Source organism: Furipterus horrens, unplaced genomic scaffold, assembly GCF_987537825.1.
Source record: "Furipterus horrens unplaced genomic scaffold, mFurHor1.1.pri manual_scaffold_6, whole genome shotgun sequence".
Classification (NCBI taxonomy): domain Eukaryota; kingdom Metazoa; phylum Chordata; class Mammalia; order Chiroptera; family Furipteridae; genus Furipterus; species Furipterus horrens.
In genome coordinates this window covers 12,881,075-12,902,418 of record NW_028327176.1, presented here as the reverse complement: position 1 = coordinate 12,902,418, position 21,344 = coordinate 12,881,075, and the positions used below count along the sequence as shown (strand labels likewise).

At 36.9% G+C, this 21,344-nt stretch overlaps 1 protein-coding gene across 1 annotated transcript in view; it reads left to right on the top strand.

Moving 5' to 3' along the window:
• Positions 1-18,163, top strand: part of ATAD2B (ATPase family AAA domain containing 2B) — a 130,223-nt gene extending 112,060 nt beyond the window's left edge. Inside the window, exons 23-28 of the mRNA XM_090280952.1 lie at positions 2,946-3,068; positions 5,876-6,013; positions 9,448-10,131; positions 12,633-12,760; positions 13,073-13,201; positions 15,261-18,163. Coding sequence (XP_090137078.1) covers positions 2,946-3,068; positions 5,876-6,013; positions 9,448-10,131; positions 12,633-12,760; positions 13,073-13,201; positions 15,261-15,302 — 1,244 coding nt within the window. The 3' untranslated portion in view covers positions 15,303-18,163. The remainder of the gene's footprint in view (positions 1-2,945; positions 3,069-5,875; positions 6,014-9,447; positions 10,132-12,632; positions 12,761-13,072; positions 13,202-15,260) is intronic.
• The last annotated feature ends 3,181 nt before the right edge of the window (positions 18,164-21,344 follow it).

The following is a 21,344-nucleotide window of genomic DNA, read 5'->3' as shown; positions in this document are numbered from 1 at the left end:
AAAGTTATGTAGGTTTAAGAGTGTAGAATATGTTTAAGAACATAAGTAGTGTTTATAAAAGTGTGGGAAAGGTTAATAAGGGAGTTGGAAAGGTTAATAAGGGCCTGGGAACAGTTTATAAGTGTGTGGGAAGGGTTTATAAAGCCTTAAAATATATATAAATACTAAAATAAGTGTAAGGTTCCTACTTTGCAGATTTTCACCTATTGCTGGGGGGGGGGGGTCTAGAACGTAATACCCATGGTAAGTGAGGGAATACAGTATTTATTGAATGAATGTTTAGAGAAAATGTTTTGGAAGGAAGTTGCGTTTTCAGTACTGTATGTGTATTGTATTTTTTTTTTTGGTAAGATTTCCACAATGAACTATGACTAATAAAATTATAAATAAAATATGTCTTTATACTTTGTGTCTTTACTAGAGATAAAAAGGCAGATGTTATTTTGAGACTTTGGGTTCTAGTTTATGACACTGTAGCAAAATAAGAGCCTTTGATACATTTACTTGGCTTTTGCTCTCTCAGCTGTACTGCTCTAGGGGGCACTGTTTACATTGTTTTGTTCATGAATGAGGACTTCTGGCTGAGTGGAAAACGGAGACCCTTCTTTTAGTACCAATTTTAGGTATAGTTGATCTAGAAGGGAGAATGTACTTCTCTTCTGGATCTACCTACAATCTTTATCCCCACCTGCATTTTTAACTTAGAGTATCTTTCTGTATTTGTCTGGTTCTGTTATGTTTTTTTAAAAGTATGTTTTATTGATTATGTTATTATAGTTGTATCAGTTTTTCCTTTTTGCCCCCCTCTGCCTGGTAGCCCCCTTCCTTCCACCAGTCCTCCCGACCCCATTGTTTATGTCCATGGGTCATGCATATAAGTTCTTTGGCTTCTCCCTTTCCTGTACTATTCTTAACACCCCTTGTCTATTTTGTACCTATCAATTATGCTTTTTAATTCCTGCACTTTTTCCCCCTATTTTTCCTCTTCCCCCTCCCAGCTGGTAACCCTCCAAATGATCTCCATACCTAAGATTCTGTTCCTGTTCTAGTTGTTTGCTTAGTTGTTTGTTTGTTTTTTTAATTTTCATTTGTTGATAGTTATGAGTTTGTTGTCATTTTACTTTTCATAGTTTTGATCTTCATTTTCTTAAGTATGTCCTTTAACATTTCATATAGTAAGGGCTTGTTTATGATCAACTCCTTTAGCTTTGCCTTGTTTGGGAAGCACTTTTTCTGCCCTTCCATTCTAAATGATAGCTTTGCTGGATAGAGTAATCTTGGTTGTAGGTCCTTGCTTTTCATCACTTTGAATACTTCTTGCCAGTCTCTTCTTGCTTACAGAGTTTCTTTTGAGAAATCAGCTGATAGTCTTATGGGTACTTCCTTGTAGGTAACTCTCTTCTTTTCTCATGCTGCTTTTAAGGTTATCTCTTTATCTTTAACATTTGGCATTTTACTTACAATGTATCTTGGTGTGGCCCTCTTTAGGGACAACTTGTTTGGGACTCTCTGTGCTTCCTGGACATACATGTGTATTTTCTTCACCAAATTAGGGAAGTTTTTCATTATTTTTTCTAATAAGTTTTCAGTTTCTTGCTCTTCCTCTTCTTCTTCTGGCTCCCCTATGATTTTGATGTTGGCACATTTTGAGATACCTCATTTTTTTTTTTTAATTCTTGTTTCTTCTTTCTTGAATGTTTATTTCTTCCTTATGTTACAAATTGTTCATTTGAGCCCTGGCTTCCTTCCCTTCATTGTTGGTTCTCTGTGGATTTTTCTTTGATTTCATTTAGTGTAATCTTCATTTCTTCCTTTATGTTTTTGCCTGACTCTATGAGTACTCTGAGCATTGTTATCACCAGTGTTTTGAACTCTGCATCTGGTAGGTTGGCTCTCTCCATTTCATTTAGTTTGTTTTCTGGAGTTTTGATCCATATTTCTTTGCCTCCTCAATGTGACAGCCTCCCTGTGTTTGTTTCTATATATTAGGTAGAGCTGCTTTGACTCCCTATCTGGATGTTTATGGCTTTTAAATCCTTGGTTGTTGGACTTCCATACATTTCTGACAGTTCTGGGTGTTAGTTGTTTTGAGATTTAGTTGTAATTTTTTGTGATTGTGCAAGGAGGCAAAGCATGTCTATCTACCCCTCCATCATGACTGTCATGGTTTTTAAAGGGCACCATTGCTCAGGGTATATTATATTATATTCTTCAGCGCAGATTTGACTAGTTTTTACTTATGGAGAAAATTATGTAAGAATTTCTGAATTCTCAGTGTGTATTTATGGGAACTCTAGTGCTAGGCATATGGCAAATATCTTGTATCTTTTTTAAAAAGGATTTTATTTACTTATTATTATTTTTCTATTATAGTTGTCCCACCCACTCCTCCCCCACTTTTCTCTCCCCTGTTTATTTTATTTTTAGGGAGAGGGGAAGGGAAGGAGAAAGAGAGAAAAACATCGATGTGTGAGAGAAACATTGATTGGTTGTCTCTTACATGTCCCCAAATGGGGACCTGGTCCACAGCCCAGGCATGTGCCCTAATTGGGAATTGAATCTGTGACCTTTTGGTTTGTGGGATGACACCCAACCCACTGAGCCACACCAGCCAGGGATATCCTAAATCTTTTAAACATTTTTATTGAAACTCATACATTTCTGTTTCTTACATCTCTGAGGTAATGATTTATTAAATAGACTTAGTACTTTGAAGTTCTAAAAGTATAGTTTCCAGAAAAATACCAACTTAATTGAGTAGCTTATTATATTTATTTTTTGCTCATTAGTTAAATGAACTTCTCACCTAGAAAGGATTTTTACAATTTTATTTAAACATTAGTATTCCTTTACTTCTCTTTTTAAGATGCCTGTGGTTAATGTTTTTTGATCTGTACATATAATAAATACATACCAACATTTTTTTTTTCCAACTTTTTTAACAGATAAAATAATTAGGCACAGGGCTTGCACCCTGAAGGACACTGCACATGCCATCATTGCAGCTGAACTGGATCCAGAATTTAATAAACTCTGTGAAGAAATTAAGGAAGCAAGAATAAAAAGAGGTAAGTTATAGAAATGAACTTCCTGCCAAAGATCAAGAGTCATTGAATGGTGTTTCTTTAGGGTTCCCGGTGTTGTGAAAATAATGAATTTTGAGGCACGGGCTTTACTTAATTTCTGATACTGACATGTGTCATGTAAATATTCAAACATACTTAAACACTTAACTTCCTGAGAAAGTTTTTAGTGCAATAGTGCAAATTGCTGAAATAAAGTGCTTCTTAGTGAAATTTCTTTTGGAGGAATTTATCTTTGTTAATTATTGATTTCTATTTTTAAAGGATTTAGATACACTTTCATATCTGAAGAGGGTTTATTTTTCATGAGTTTACGCCCAGTACTGGTACTTTTTAAAAGTTTTTAGGAATACTGTTCTTTTTTTTTCCCCCCGATAGAAGTTTATGGGCAGTTTTGTTAATATAAACACAGAATTAGCACATGTGGTTTTTCACTTACTAAAATATCCTGTACTTGAAGAACTCACACTTTAATCGGAGAGAGTGGAGTGTAAAACAAGGCAAGTGCAGTGTGGGGTATGCACTGGTTAAAGTGTGTTTGTAGCACAGGGGAGAGACATCCAGGTAGGGGACTCAGCAATTTGATCAGGGTTTGGGGAAAGAGGTGGTTTTCTCTAGTGGAACGGAGGGCGGTAGCAGTGACAGAATAGGAGGAGGTATTTATAAGCACAGCAAACAATAGCGTGTGTAAAGGCACAAAGGTGTGAAACCATGTGGTACATGAGAAGAACTGCTAACTGGCTGGTATTGCTGAAGATGTGCAGAATGATGAGAAATAGAGCTTAAGAGGTACACGGGGTCTCGGACACTGCCATTTTGAAGAAGCTCTTCTACTTTCTTAGAGAGGTCTTCCCTGGCCACCTAATACAATTGGGCTCTAGTCACCACAATCACTTGGCCTTTTGTTGCTGTTTTGTTGTCTTTTCCTCCCTTATTCAGTGCCGTGAGTGTCTCGTTCACAGCTCTACTGCAGTCTCTAGGACTGTGTCTACTATACAACAGTTTTTCTATAAACGCTTGAATGAACTGGTGCCATGCTAAGGAGCTTGGACATTATCCTGTAGGCCAGTGTTTATCAAAATAGTGTGCCTATTACGCACACCTGCCTAGACCCAGGGATTCTCTGAGAGTAGTGAGGCTGAGAACTCTGCACTGAAACTATTCAAGAGGTTTTTATATACATTGAAGTTTGAGAACCATTGCCATAGTCCGCAGGAGTCACTGAAGTATTTTAAGAGCGGAACAAATTGATAAATTGCTTTGGTAGCAGGAAATAGCAAGGTCTCGTGTGTAGGGTGGGAAGATGAGAGACCAGTTACAAAACTGTTGGAGCCAGTTTAGAAACAGTTTGGCAGCTCTAAGAAGTTAAAAATAACAATTACCATATGATCCAGTGATTCTACTCTAGGAATCTACTCAAGAGAAATGAAAACATATGCTCATATAAAGACTTAAAAATGAATCTTCGTAGCAGCATTATTCACAACAACTAAAATCTGGGAACAGTACAAATGTCTGTCAGCTGGGTAAGCAAAATAGGGCGTATCATACAATGGCTCACTGCTCAGCCATAAAAAGGAACAAAGTAGTGATACAGGCTGCAACATAGACGAACTTCAGAAACGTTTGTTAAGGGAAAGAATTCAGTCAGAAAAGACCAAGTACTGTACGATTCTATTTACATAAAGTGCTCACAAAGGCAAGCCTGTAGAGACAAAGTGGATTAGAGACTCCCTGGGACAGTCACCTAAAATTGGGTTGCTGTCGTGGTTGCACAGCCCTGTGAAGTTACTAAAAATCATGCAAGTGTATGCTTAAAAAGAGTGATTTTTATGTTATGTAAATTGTACCTTCCTAAAACTGTTGGGGAGGGGGAAGCTGTTGGAGCAGTTTAGAGTTTTAATTAGTGAAATGGGGTGAAGATAGAATTAATGTAAGAGTTGTGGCTGCAGGGGCGAGGAGGCAGAAGTGACTGCCATGTTACGGGTTTAGTGACTTAGATGTAATACCGCCTGTATAAGGAGGAACAGGTTTCTTATGGGGAAAGATTATCTGACCTGTCTTCAGGATATTCAGTTGGAGATACCACATAGGCAGTTGGGTCTATAGATGAGAAAAGCCCAAGAGCTGGTTGGGCTAAAGATGTAGACTTGGGAATTATTATATCATGGCAGTAGAAGCTGGAGGCATGAGTGATACTTTGTGGTAGAAAGCAGATCAGAGTGAGAAGAAAAGGGAGTGCAAAGACAACCCTGGGAAACATCAACATGTAAGAAACACATGGAACAAAGACACGTAGTGAAAATTGAGATGCAGTGGTTACCCTTATGAAGATCAAGGTAGGAAAAACCAAACTTAACTGCAGCGTGATGCGCCAGGCAGCTAATAGCGGATGGAAACGGTTCATGCGAATGGAGTATACAGGCTCAGTAAACACACATTCTAAGAAGCAGAAATCATAACTTCTAGACAATATATAATCTTACTACCCCACAATCATAAAAATGTAAAATGTGTCCCTGTGCAAATTAAAATGAATATATACATAGGGCCCCTTTGGAGATTAAGTGTAAGCAAGCATTACCTGTCAGGTTATTTTATTTTTATGATTTTTATATCTAGTTTCCTTCCCAGCTTAAAACAAAAGATACTATTTTCATCCAAATTACAAACTGTCCAAGTATAATTAATGACTTTAAAATTCAGTTCTGTATTTTAGGCTTTTTAAAAAACCTTGTTGGTTTATTTAGCTGGGAATATTTAAATAGGTATTGCTTATCTTCTGCTTGCAGGCTTATCGGTAACAGCAGAACAAATAAATCCTCATGGTACTGGAGCTCGGAAGACAGAAACTAGAGTTGAAGAGGCATTTCGGCACAAACAAAGAAATCCAATGGATGCCTGGCACAACTCTGCCAATAAATGTGCGTGTGAGTATTTGAGATCATGTTATCCAGTAGTGGGAACAACTGAGAAGGATGTGATTTCTTTGGGCTGGGTACCCAAACCAGAGCACTGCTGTTCTCCCACGGTTCGTTTAATCTCCTCTCTCTTCAGAGGCGAGAAGCTTGTGGGGTGAGAGACTGAATCAGAAATGTCTCTCTTTAACTGTAGTTGCTCTTTGCTATCCCTGTTCAGTCCTTGCTGTGGCAATTGAATTAGGTTTGAATATTTTTAATTTTAAATTTTCGTATTAGAGTAGAGGTATGGAGCCTGTAGATTTTTTACCCGCCAGTCTCCCACCCCAGCCCCTTGCTGTGTGCTGTGCAGGGTCTTGTCTTGATGGTGGAAAATGGAAGCTGGCTGAAGAGAGTGACTGATTTGACAGAAGGAAGTTGATTTTTCTGAGACAATATTTTGTGCTTAGTTTGAAAACTTAGTACAGCCTTCTTTATCTAGTTTTGTTTGAGAGACATATTTAGAGAGCGAATACTTAGTGTTTTTCTTTATTTTTTTTCTCTAAAAGACAAATGTTAATAAACATAGCATCTTTCTGATGGTATGCTTATGTTTCACTGAAGATAGCCATTCTTGGAAGGTACATACTGTTCTTTTGGGGAAAAGCTGGTAAGACTGCTTCAGCTGTCAATAAAGCTGGTCATGATCTGTTCTTTCACCAGTGGCATTGAATTTGAATTAATGAACCATACCTGTTTTTTAGCTTGTCCTCTTTGTGATAAGGCATTCATATATGAGAAGATTTGAAAGACTTGGTGGTGCATTTAATTCCATGACGCTGATTAAAGTTATTTGGCCTCATTGTATCTCATATCTTGATCTGGATTATATAACACAACACGCGAATTTACAACTTTCCTTACATTCTCTGCACTTGATACAAATATTTACTAACTAAAACAGATGAATAGGGGCTTTAGCAGTCTTTAAGTTCCCCTAAATATTAAAATGCTACTTTAATCTACAAATGAGTTTTGTTTTCTCTTACCAGTAGATGGCATATGTGACTCATCGTGTGTCTGTTTTTTGTTAACTTACTTAAATCATAAATCTAAATGTTTCTAAGGCAGAGTTGCTTTTCTAAGGTCTTGGAAACAAGCTCAGAGATGCTATAAAAATTGACTCTAAAGATTGTACCTCTAAATGGGCTTTTCACACAAAGCATCCCTGAAAAAAGGAAATAGTATAAATATATACTCCTGCCACATACCAGGTGCTATGGAGATCCAGCAGGACTAAAACAAAAATCCCTATTCTTGTGGAGCTTGTGTTTCTCTTATTTTACTAAAATCATACTAACTGTTGGAAATAGTTATCTAAGGAGCGGGAAATTTTCCATAGTTTGACCTCTCCCCAAACGAGAACATTTTCTCTGTTCTTAGCTGGGATGAAAGCATTAGAAGCAAGTTTGCTCCAGTAGGGCTTCGGGCCTTTGCTTAGGGTACTACATACATATTAAGTAATTGGTCTGGTCCTTGAGTGAGCGGAGTTCAGCCTCTTGCTCTGGAGTTCCATGGCTTAATGAGGAAAGAAAAGGGGGACCGTTTGTCCTTTGGGTTACATGGCTGGAGGATAAATGAGGCCACAATGTCAGGAGTGACTTGTTGGGCAGTAAAGAACTTACAGTACCACCAATTAGAGAAAGAGCAGCTAAACATTTTCTTTTTCATTTTTAAGGTGGACGGGATTAGTTTTTCATATAGTTAATGGAATGCTTATGAATATCTATCACTTTAGCCTATGGCCAACTTTTAACAGTAGACTAACAGAGGAATTTCTTCTTCAGTTGCCTTGTAATTGTTCATTGTAAACAGAACTTAACAGGGTAAAAGGAATGGAAAGATGATTCTAATATTATCGTTTTGAAAGTAAAATATATTTTGAGCCAAGTGACTAACTTGAATTTTGGAAACCTTTAGTAGATTTATTCTTAGATACGAAAGGAGAGTAATATATCAGAATTTGTTCATTTCTTGTGAATACCTTGGTGTCTTTGTGGAGATTCAGTATGAATTAAAGATTAAAAAACTGTAAAAACACTACACTGTTGATAGATCATCAGTTTATATTAAGCAGTTGAATATAAGAAAGAAGAGTTGTCATAAGACCATATTCACTTTGATTTCTCTTCCAAAAGCACATTTTAAACTGTGGATTAAACAGTCTACCCTTAGTACTTTCATATTTGTATTTCCTTTATAAAATGTCTTTGCCAAGGAAGCTTTTCAACTTTTATACATTAAAAATATATATTTATTAAAAAAAATTAAACCAGACTTGACATATAACCTTCATAGCCTTGGGGAAAAATGAATTATTTTTACCCTGATGTCTTTCAGTAAACTAATGTTTAGAATTTGGTATTAGACACCAGAAATTATGGGTGTCTAGTTTAACTAGTTTGATTTAATAACTTTTATACAATATTTAAAGTTTTTAATGCATCTGTCCCAAATTACAAAATGAGAGTTAACTTTTTGCTTATTTAAGGGACAGTGAGATAGAATTGCATAACCAGCTATCTTTGATACAGACATGGGAAATTAAGGATTCCTGGGTCCATCATTACCTGGAAGTACCCGCTGTCTACTCATAAAACTCATGATAGTTTCTACCATCTAAGAGTGTAATCCCTGCCACTTCAGTAGGTCTTTTATCTTCACGTAACTGACCAAACATTTATTTTCAGGGTTAGTGTTGTTGCCACCTTGATAGCAGAGGGCTTAATTTTTATACATATTTTCAAGTAACTTTGTAAGAAATTGATTGTAGTAGGTGGACCATTTGAGGCTCACAGTGGCTGATCAGATTGTTCATATAACCTTCACAGGGCTTCTGTCCGTGACCATGTTAACTGTGGGTTATTCTGTGTTCTGGAAGGAAAGGCAGTGGAGATTTCTTTGTGGGGATTACCTGTAACTATTCTGTTTTGATAACACTGGATCATGCCTTTAATTTTTTTCTTGGCTTAGGTGCTTTTGGGTTATCTTGGTGGCAAAACACTCCACCTTCCGGGTGGAAATCTCGGGCTGTTACTTGAAACCTTCTAGGCAGGCTGGTGATGTGGTCATTTCCTAAATGTGAATATTATATACTTGGCCCTGGATGTTAGAAATTAGGAACAGCTACAAAGTGGAGTCTAGGGTAATAGAAAAAATTAATGCTGGGTAATAAACAGGAAATAAATTTAACAAATGTTCATACTTCAGAGTTTGTCCCTGACTTCATATCTTTCCCACTTGTAGTTGTGAGGATTGGTCAGGATGTATGTCAAGAGCTAAGTAGTTTTTGCTTGTGTGTTCCACCGGTGTGGGTTTACTTTCTTTTGAGTCTTGATTAATATACATTTGTGAAACAAGTATTGCAGTCCAAGTTCTACATATCTTTTTTCTTCCTTGTAAAATAGTTCGAGTTCGGAGAAAATCGAGGCGGCGATCACAGTGGGGTAAAGGAATTATTAAGAAAAGGAAAGTCAATAATTTAAAAAAAGATGAAGAGGACACCAAATTTGCAGACTATGAGAACCATACAGAGCGCAGGAAATTGCTAGAGAATGGAGAGTTTGAGGTCAGCACTGACTGCCATGAAGAGAATGGAGAGGAAACTGGAGACTTATCTATGACCAATGATGAATCGTCATGTGACATCATGGACATGGACCAGGGCCAGAGGCTTAACAGTGGAGCCGGCACAAAGGAGAACTTTGCTTCCACCGAAGAGGAAAGTTCAAATGAGTCTCTACTCATCAACAGCAGCAGTTCTCTGAATCCAGAACAGACTTCTAGGAAGGAGCCTTTCCTGAAAGGGAGCTGTCTAAACGGTGAGGCCTCCACAGACAGTTTTGAAGGCATACCAGTTCTTGAGTGTCAGGACGACAAAGCTGAAGTGGTTTCTTTCTGTAGTAGTGGAGATAAATGTAGTTCAGAACAAAAGATTCTTCTGGAGGACCAGTCAAAAGAAAAACCAGAAGCTTTGAATGAGAGTCATGGAGATGATCCTGAGAAGCTAGAAGCTCTGGAGTGTAGCAGCAATGAGAAGTTAGAACCTGGCCCCGACGTGGATGTTAAAGATGCAGAACTGGACAAAGAAGGTAGAGATCATATTTTAATAAATCTTCTGAAGGTTTAAACGCCAGAGTTAATTTCATATTTTGTCTAGTCCTCAGTAATAATAGTTGCCAAATAACTTATACCCTTTTGAGAATCTGTTAAAGTTTTCAACCCTTTTTCCTAGAAAAGCATACACATACATACTAAATTTTGGTGAACATTTCAGAGGGGTTATGGTCCAGAATGCTTTGCTTTCCTGGTCACTTCCACTTCTGGCTCCCACCTGATTATCATCCCTAACCTAATGGGTTTATGACTAAAATTGAGTACATCCACAGGTGTTGAGAAGACGGAATTCTCACAAAAGAGTATTGGGGTGAAATGGGGGTGGGGTGGTCTGAGAAGACGTGGATACTGTAGCAGTGTGGTATATTGAAGTCCTATAGAGCACATTAAATGACCACTCCTGTTCATTACAATCATGTGACTCTGAGCTAGTTACTTATACTCTCCAACCCTGTTTTTTCATCTTTTAAATTAAAAGTGAGAATGGTGTCACTGCAGAGATTACATATGTCATGTATATTAATTGCCTCTCCTGGTATCTGGCATATGCTGAGGTATATTAATTCCAGGCAGACACTGATAGCTGAATCTGAGGGTGATTTGTGGGGCTAGTGGTAGAGGAAAAGAGCAGAGCCCTCGCTGTCACATTTACCTTGTTCTTAGAGCACTCTGCCAGCTCCTGACTCCTTGTGGCTCTGTGATTCTTTGAAGAAGCAGCAGGAAGTGGGAGCTGAGGATTTCTAGCCCCGCTTTGTTTAGCATTATTCTTTAGCCCATAGTGGGATGGGGTGAGTTAGACGGCCGACCTGTTCCATATATATATTTTCTTCCTGAACAGGTACTCTTCTTATCCTAGGCTGTCTTGAAGTTATGTGCTCTCTAAATTGTGTGGAATATACACTTTAGTCTGAAATTGGGTTGGCTAGGGAAAGTTTTTTGCTGCCACTTTTTTGAGCCCTCTAGCAGAAATAGGAAATAGGAAGGTATTATTCAGTCTTAGAATTTTTTTAATGGATAAAGAGATGTACTGTTCTTAAATACTATTCTTAAATGATTTTTCTTTTTCTTCAATATTTAATAATAGAAAGTGGTTTTAAGAGCTATATTCTGGGCTGTCATATAGATAGAACTTTAAAATGTGTTAAGCGAAGGTTAAGTAATGAATGGGACAGAGTGGGAGAAAGGGAGAGAGAGCTGTGTGATGAGACAGAATGAGTTTGGGACAAGACTTCTTTTTAATGCTGCTTCACTATGAGATTTTAGCGAACTTGCAGAAAAGGTTTAAATTAATATTATGTTCAGTTGGTGATCTAAAAGTGCCCAAGATATTTATTGTGTACAAGCTTTACCCGAAGTTCTCCTTTGGAGCTGCCGGGGCGGTGTTACCTCATGCAGTGGCTCCTAATAGAAGTTCTCAGTCCTCCAGAAGGCCATGGGTGTAGAATGAGTATCAGTATGGTCTTAACAAAACTAGCATATGCTAATTGAACTATATAAATCGAGGCTTTCATTCTAAAGACTGTCTGAAATATAAAATTTCTCTGATGTATTGTGGAATATGTTTCTGAAGGCAACATTTTGCTTCTTATCTGTATAGCAGGCATTGAAGAAAGGTAATTGTTGAAAGACTTGGGAATAAGAGGACTAATGCAGGAGGAACGAGGGAAATTCTTAGTGTCCCTGACTTGGGGCAGGTCCTGTATAAGAGTCCCGCAGTGGTCCAAGTTTGCCTTTCCCCTTGGCCTCGGAGAGTCCTACTAGGGGAGCATGGGCTCAGTGGTCTGTCCACCCTGCCCACCCCCAGAAGTGCCTGGTGCTGCCCAGTTATGCTCAGTCACCTCAAAATTGTTGTTTTTCAGTATGTTTCATGTCAGCAAGATGTTGAGAGGAAAGGAATTAGATTATACTAATTCATTCTAAGCTAGGAAAGATCACTAGCCCAATTACACTTTTAGTGGGTCTAGATTTTTAAGAAAAAATGTTATTACCCAGATGAATTTATAATGGAATTCTAGGAAGTATAATAAAGAAAAATAAGAATTTCAGGCAGTGTTCAGGAAAATGTTTTACTTTAGGAGGCAGATATGTAGACAGATTGGTCTCACTTTGTGTTAGTATCTGCTTTTCTAGGTTGCTCCCCTTCTTCCAATTCTGAAAGCTCCAAATTTTAAAACGATGGCTGTCATAGAGTGAAGGCTGTTAATTAGTTAGTGCTTAGAGGTAAAGATTGCTTTTATCTTTTGTCTAGTGAATATATTTATTAGGTATTCTAGTATGGCTTGGCTTTCATAGTTGAGGTTTAGTTCTCTTTAATATGGGTTACTTATTCTTACCCCCAAAATAATTTATCATTTAAAGAATACACTCTTATTCCAAAAAGGATTTATGGTGGATAAACAAATTTATAGTTGTTTAAGCTTGATTTTTCTTAACTTTTACTTGCTGCAGTGCACTCTTTTTTTTCCCTGAATTGTAGGTGCTTCTAAAGTAAAGAAATATCGTAAGTTAATTTTAGAGCAGGCGAAAACCAGCACTCTGGAGCTGGTGCCAGAAGAGCCATCGGAGCCTGTGCCGCCCCTTATAGTTGATCACGAGCGGTTGAAGGTAAGCCGAGCTGTTCCCTGTCAGTTTTAAGTGAACGGAAAGAGATTTGAATATGCTTTGTAGGCAACCGAATTAAACTAGTTTTGATAACCTTTTGCTTTAACTAGGAATATAAATGTGTTAGGGCTTTTAGTAAAAGAGAAATATGAGAATTGTCTTGGTAATAAACTAAGCCCTAGAATCTTCTAAACTCATAAACTCGGAGTCACTGTTAAAACCATTGCCCATATGTCTGTTGCCTAGCCACAGAATATAACTGTTTCAGTTTGAATAGTGAAATCAAACTTTATTCTTTTTTCTAATTTTTCTTAGAAATTGCTTGATTTGTTGGTAGATAAAAGCAACAATCTGGCAGTTGATCAACTTGAGAGATTATATTCTCTTCTTAGCCAGTGTATCTATCGTCATCGTAAAGATTATGACAAATCACAGCTTGTAGAGGTAAGTGCTTCGTTCATCTGTAGAACAAACAAGTATGTTCCTTTACTTTTCCCAAAGTACAGTTATTTTAGTCTATCTTTTACCAAGTAACTGAAGAATATTTTGAAGATTTAAGATTACAAGAATCATTAAGAGTTACAATTTGAAGAATAAAGTCTCTCATACCATTTTGTCTCAGGATTTTTTGTCTGGGATTTTTTGTTTATCAAAACACAGAAAATCATGGTCTGAATTGACAAATACACAAAATAGCATGTGACAGTTCTTCCCTCCCTTCCTTATTGCTGACATCACTGAGTAGGGGTATCACTGAGTCCTTTTGAATGTAGATGTGGCCTCTCAGTGTTTACCACTGCTCCTGAGGCAGCTGCTGCTGAGCATGGGCAGTGAGACCTATTGGCCACTCAGTATGGTTGGAAGAAAACTTAAAAGTCATCTCATTTAATCAGATTTAGTTCTGTAAAACAGCCATGTGAAGGAGTGGTTGTCCTTTTGTTTAGACACTTTAGAGGTATACTATTCCATTTTTAAACAACTTTGGGCCATAAGAAAGTGCTTCCTTACAAATATGAGTTTATATCTCTGTTTATATAATTTACATCACGAAGTGAGGTCTTCTGCTTTTTTGAGGTCATTTGAGCAAATGTAATCCCTCATCTACTCACTATATGGCTTGTTAATTAGATTGTGTGCTTGTTAGTTTATCTGGTAGTCTAGTTATTAAATATTTATTAAGGACCTACAGTACCAGATACTGTGCTTGGTGTGTTTGGGATGCAAAAAATGATTAAGAAAAAGCCCCTGCTCTCAAGGAGCATTTATAGTATATTAAAGGTATATATGTGAAGGATGTGATTATTTTCCTTGTGTAAGTAGGAATATTGGACTTGAATCAAATTAAGAGACAATTTAAAAATTATAATCCCATTTTTATAAGTCACACTTTTACAAATCTATACTGTCATTATACAATATATAGAAATAATAAGGCACAAATGAAAAAATAAAGACATCACCTATATTTTCCCATCTAGAGGAAACTTAATGTTAATCTTTTGGAATAATCTTGTCCTTTAAAAATGTCTAGATGTACATAACATGTATAATAAGCATGTGAATATGTATTTTTAAATTGGGATCATTTTATATATTCTATTTTATAACCTGGCTTTTTTCCTATCCAGCAGTATATGATAAAACGTTTAGCAGGTGTGATTTTGATTGCTGATATAAAAGAACTTTTTGGTTAGATGATAATCTTTTAGTATAGCCTATTAGCTCTACAGAATGTAGATTATAATATATTTGGAGGTAGAAAACCAAATGTCTTAGATATATTTGATATTTGCCCATCTGAATGAAATGTGTGGGGTAGAGTTCTCCCCTCCTCCCCCATTCTAGAAGTTGTTTGTTCACCTCGCTGACATTTGGTTAGCTTGAATGGACCAAATACTCTTCAGCAGTGAAACTCATTTCTGTGTGGCACCTGGAACCCTGTTGTCTCAGGGCCTTCTGTAGAGCAGGGAGTGATCTAGAGCAGAAGCAGCAGCCCGCGGCATTCCTGGGGGTGGTGATGGCAGTGACTCCTGGCCTGCTTGCTTTTTTTTTTCAGCTCTGGTGGGGGTGAATAGCAGTGGGATCAGGGTGTCTTCTACTTCTGGTACAAGTCTTACTGTACTCAGTGTGCTCATTTTGCTTTGGGAGTTAGTTGAATGTAATGAATAAGGAAGGACTCAGGCTCTAGAGAGAGGTTACCTGTATTCATATCCTGACTCTGCTATTTATTGGCTGACAAATTATTTGTACGTATAAATTTCTTAGTACAATATGAGGCATAATAAGTACCCATTGAGTGTTCTAGCATTATCCTCATAAGCCTAAATATAAAATAGGTGGCATTTGGTAGTGTCTAGGGATGATAGTCTTATAGAGTAGGTATGTTATTATAATCAGGAAAATACTGTATCTAAAATTCTTTCTTTAAAAAGTTAAAGTGAATTTTCCCATAATAACTGGTCGTTCCTTTAATAGATGACATGTACTTTTTTTCCCCTTATAGGAGATGGAAAGAACAGTTCATATGTTTGAGACATTCCTATGAACTTCTCAAGATGAGTGGTTTATCCTCTCCAATCTGCTCCTGACAGAGCAGTCTTCTGAGCCATTCAATTTCAAATTGCACCAATTACGTGCAGAGCCTTGGTGGAAAGTGCTCTCTCACTCATTCTTTCTCTCTGTTGAATTTGGTGCTATCGTCTCAGGTACCTGAAACCAACCAGCCTACAAGAACCAAACAGAACTTCAGAAACATGTTGTATTTTCCACAAGTAAAAAAAAATACAACCCCACGGATTGGAGATTTTGGTGCTACAGAAACTGCTCTGACTGCTCCTCTCTTTGTGCACCCTCTTTGGAGACTTCTCTCTTAGGGAGCGGACCAGCAAACGCGAGGAAACGGGCAGTTCTAACTGTGTTGAATTGCTTAAACAGTGGGCAAACTGTTATATTTTTCTCTTTTCTACCCCTTTTATCATATTTGTTTCTATTTTTTCCTCTGGGTAATGTACTGAAACCTGTTTATGAGTTGGCTATGGTATATTCTGATGGGAAACTGAAGAAACTGGATGAAATTAGATTAGGCTCTTTAGAACTGCCTTTAATGTGCCTTTTTTATTAATTTGAGAAAGATAAGGCTAAACAAAAGAATGGGTTTGTTTATAGCAAATGAATTAAAATGTCTTCTTTGATCACAACCTTAAAAATAAGTTTTGATACTCTGTGTCATTAAGAGGCAACCAGTGTTTTGGTACAAAATGCCTATCTTGTTTTCAAAACTCAATCAAAATACTCAGTAAGCCACATAATATATTAAAAGGATAAGTTTTCTTGAATGATCTGTTTCTGTTTTAAAAACTTGTAATCAGACAACAATAAAAATAATCCACAGTCCACCAAAAGACGCACACACTTTTTGGTATTGCTGACAGTGATGACCAGAAAATAAATAGATAGCAGGAATTCTATCTTCTGTCAGTGGCAATTTACTAGTTATACATGTCTGAGTTCCTAGCGAAGAATGATTATCATGTATAGTAAATTATTACTGTTTTGTTTTAAAGCCAGGGCTTGCCAAATGGACAGAAAAGAGAGGAATTTGTCAGAAGCTCCATAAAATTCATTTTCTATATGCATAGTTGCAGTGAGCTCTGGTACGGTCCTTTGAATTACAGTATTAAATGTTTAAATCCCTTACCATAAGCTTAACCTTTTCACAACTATTCATTTTGATTGGAATCCCTTTTGGATCTTGTTGAGTGATTTCTGTGAGTTGTACTTACCTAAAATTAATTCTGGGTTACTAGTTTCACAAAACTTTCTACAAATTTGGAGACACAATCTAGGCAGTTGCAAAGAGGCAAAGGGAGTGCAGTGACATTTTTTTTATCAGATGATTTTTAAACAAAAAAGTAGAAAATTTTGACAAGTTGGCTTGATATCTTCATTCATTATAGCTGTTAGCTGCAGGTGTCTTTCCAATATATGCAACACATGTAGTTTGGGTTTTAATTAGAGCACATGGGCTTGGACTACTGCAGAGATACTGAGCTACCTCAGCTTTTTGTATTTTAGTTACCAACAGTGTTTACAGAGCCCTGTAATCACTTTGCCACCGTTTACATGCTGAAGCTAAGGTACTTGTCTCCTGTCTGGCTGCCCGCAGTGTGCTCGCTGCCAGTGCGGAGAGTGCACTGTGGCCGCAGGCTACTGCAGTAATCCTAAGTGCTTCTCTGCATTTACATGAGCATTTTACGCCTTCTAATTCTCCCTTAGTTTTGAAAAATGCCACTTGTTTTCTTTACACCTCGTCTACAAGTTTCGTAATACTCAGTCATATAATTCAAGATGCTACCCATGTAGACACACTGTATTTTTAAGGCGGGCAAGTGCGATTAATGATGAACCATTTTAAAGGGGAGGTTATTTGAAACCTCTAATTTGATTATTGGGAGGATTATCATGCTTTCTTTAGTATTTATTACCATCATACCAGTTTAGACTATTTTACTGTCTAATACATTAGCATTTTGTATTTTGATGGGAATTGTTACAGAATTTAAAGATTTGATGAAGAAATAAGATGTAGCAGATTTTTTGTAGCAAGTTTCTGGTAAAAGGGTTTTTTGCAAGTCTCAGGTTCTTGCTGCACTATTTTTTTTTAAATATTTATTCCAGTTACTCTAATTCAGAAGCATTCTGTTCAAGTAACAGCAGCACTTGTGAAAGGAAAAATAAAAGCGCACATGTTATTAGTAGGTTACTAAATTTGTACAAGTTTATTAAGATTTTAGCCATCAGTGAGTTTGACAAGGGAAATTTATTTATGTTCAGCATTAAAATGCTTCCAAAAGATCAAGTTTTTAAAAATCTTAACCTTTATATAGACGGAGAAACTAGAGGCAACCTCAGTATGATAGGAACTGCCACTTTGAACAGTTTCGGTCTTAAAGAGAAAGCCAATCAAATGCCAAGGGGAGAAAAATGAGCTGAAATTGTACCAACTCCTCCATCCCCCTCCCCCTCCCCCAAAGAAACACACTATATCAGTTTTGCTTATTTTACAGATATCTGGTGGTTCTATAGTTTAAAGCAGCTTGTGAAATTATCCAAGTGGACTCAATTTTGTTTACCTTTCTGTAAGTTCTTAATTTTTGCTGTATAGCATTGGCAGAAGTGTGTACAAATTGACCTCTGTTCTTATTTCCTATTGTGAGCATTATCAGTGATGAGCTCCTGTGTAAAACCTTGCTCTCAGATCAGTCAGATGTGTGTAGCAGCCCAGCCCGACAGCAGCTCACGCTCAGCTGCGGGCACAGTGGGAGCTGTTTGAAGATGATGGAACCGCACTAGGGTTGAAACTGATGGCTGTGGAATTAATTGTGTTTTTGAGCTTGAATCTCACCTGTGATTTTTTGTTTTTTTTTTTTTGTTTTACGTCCTTTCATGACTTGATTTTTCTCATATGCCAATGTATTTGTAGGTTTACTGGATTTTATTTTTAGGGAGTGGGGTGGTAATATATTCCCACTTTTTGATTAAGTTGGTTCAGCTATGGTGCTATTCGGTAGGTGTCGTCAGTGTCCGGTCCCGTAGCTGATGCCATTGTTGCTATAATTATTATTTGTAATCACATTGTAAGCTTGAATTTGGGCTTGTACCTGCATCTTTTGTATTTTGTACATTCAGTTACTTAGATTTGGAGAGTCCTCTTTGGTTTCAGTCATGTATGTCTACTTTGTAGATTTAAGTAGACTTCATCACTATGGTCTCTTTTGGGTTTGTAGTTTAATTTAGAATTGTGTTAAGTTGATGTTTTGCATTTGACTTCATTTTACATTAGTTTGAAGTAAATTATTTAATTTTTGAATTCTGGAATTTTGAACATTTACTGTAATTTGTAATATAACTGCTGTGAAATACTTGAATAAAGATGACAAGAAAAACATGTCTTTCTGTAACTTAATTATGATTACTATTGGCTGCAGATGCAATGCTACTTTTCTAGCTGAATTCATATATTTTGCAGCGAGGGCATATTGATGTTTATTAAGCATCCAGAAATTTTATTATCTTTCTTCCAGGTTTTGGTAGCCCTTGTATATTTTAGCTAAAAGATTTTGTATTGAGAAAGTATGACTTTAGTTTAAATAGAAAATTGTCTAAAATTTGTTGTATACAAGCAAATGGATTATTTCTAAAATCTGTTTTTTCTAATTGAAAGACTATTCTGCAACAGGTGACTGGGTAGTATGGTTTATTTACTTTATAATGTTTTCTCTTTGATCATCATGTGGTTATCAGTATATGTTGAGCAGTACGTGGAATTTAAATATGGAGAGAGATTTCATACCAGTATTTGCAGGGCTTATGGCTTAAGTGAACAGGATGTTCCTGTCATTAGGCTGCCTGTATTCTGCTGTCTACTATGAAACACCTCTTTACACTCCAACATTAGTATACTAACCTTCCTCACTATAACATTTTACTTTTCTTTTATCACAGTAGAAAAAGGAGCTGATTAAATTTAAATAGCACTTTGGGGTTTTTTTTTTGTTTTGTTTTGTTTTGTTTTTCAGATTGTATAATTTTTACTTTTGACTGTGTGTATACAGGAATACCTCGGAGTTACTGCAGTTATTGCTGCAAGAAAACCAGTATTGCAGGAGAACGAGTCACATGAATCTTTTTGGTTTCCCAATGCATGTAAAGTTATGTTTACACTATATATACTCCAGTCTGCTAAATGTACAATAGTATTATGCTTAACCAAACAACAATGCACACACCTTAATTGAAAAATGCTTTATTGCTGCCCTGGCCAGGTAGCTCAGTTGGTTAGAAAAGCATACTGATTCACCAAGGTTGCAGGTTTGATCCCTGGTCAGGGCACATACAAGAATCAATCAATGAATGCATAGCTAAGTGGAGCAACAAATCGATCTCTCTCCCCCCTTTCTCTCTAGCAATTTTTATTGCTAAAAAATGCTAACCATCATCTGAGCCTTCAGTAAGGTATACTCTTTTTGCTGGTGGAGGGTCTTACGTTCAATTTGTAAAAAATGCAGTATCTGCAGAATACAATAAAGTTAGAATGAGGTATGCCTGTATATCAAAACAGAGGTAATGATGAACCTGGGAAACACATTTTGAAATATTTTATTTGCATGTTTAGATAAGGTGTTTATAGTTACATTTAAATTTCAGTCAAGTGTTTAGGGCTCTGGAGATTAAGTTGGGTTGATTCTCCCAGCTTTAATTTCCATTGAACTCAAAATTACAGTAAAGTGAGAGGCTAATCTTTAAGTATCTACTTCATGGTACCCTTAGGCCCTAACACCTGCGAAGTTATCTATTGGCTTTTAAAATATATATAAATTCCCACTGTTACCCACACAGTCGTATGTCTTTTATGTCCTAGGCACTTTGCTGGGCATATGGGATGCGCAGATGACATACTTTCTATTTTTAAGTAGCTTATATTAGTCCACTAGGGCAGGTTGGTGCACGTACAGTAGTAAAGATTCAGTGGGATAAAGGCTGTCATGGAAGGAAGCCAGTGTTGTTCAGAGTTCTGAGGGGGGAGATGATTGATTCTGTTAGGAATGGGGAACATGAGGTGAGGTTTGAGAGAGACTTGACATTTTATTTGCCTTTTCCTGGCTTTGCTCTCTAGCCCCACTTTACCAAAACTTTTCCTTGGTGTCTTGGGACCCTGTATATTGCAGCGTATCACTTTATTCTTACCAGTCACTCTGAAATATCTTGACTTGTTCAAATCTTGCTCATTTCACAGCTGGGCTTAGATTCAACACCAATAAATCTTACTGTTCCAACCTGCACTGACCTTTCCTTAGAACATGACTGTATTTTGTACTTCCTAACAGTACATTTCTAATGTTATGCCAAACCTAGTAATCATGCAAAAAGGGGATAATAAGGAAGTATATTTTTCTTTATTCCCTGTAGGAATGTAAAACAATGCTGGGCACATAATAGATGCTTATTTAATTCTTTTTGGTCTGAATTGACATGGAAGCTGAAATTTACCTAAGTCCTTTTATTGATTTAACAAAGACATAGTGAGTACTTACTATGCTATGTGTCAGGCAAGTAGTAAGTGCTGTTGCAGGTGCTGGGAATAAAAAAGCAAGCACAACAGAAAATTCCCCGTCATCATGAGCTTAAATGCTTTTAGGTACACTGTGCTGGATTTCTGTCATGGTCAATCAGGGTTCACATAATCTTTTAAAAATGTCCTTCTGTCTTCTAGGCATTGAATGACGCATTTTGTTGTTAAAAATATGCCAAGAACTCACCTTTTTCTTCTTTGCTCTCCTGTATTTCCTAGTATAGTGACTAGAGCCAAATCCCTCAAGTATCCAAATCCTGAAACTTAGGTGTCATCTAAATTTTATCTTTTTTTTATGGTACATCTTATTCTAATCATGCAGCATGTTCTGTTGACTTTTTCCCCTCTAAACATGTCTCATACCTGTCACCCCTTTCCCATCTCTATCGAGGCTGACTTAGTTTGGGCAGTAATCCTTTAGTTTTGACTCATGTAACCGTCATCCATTTGGGGGAA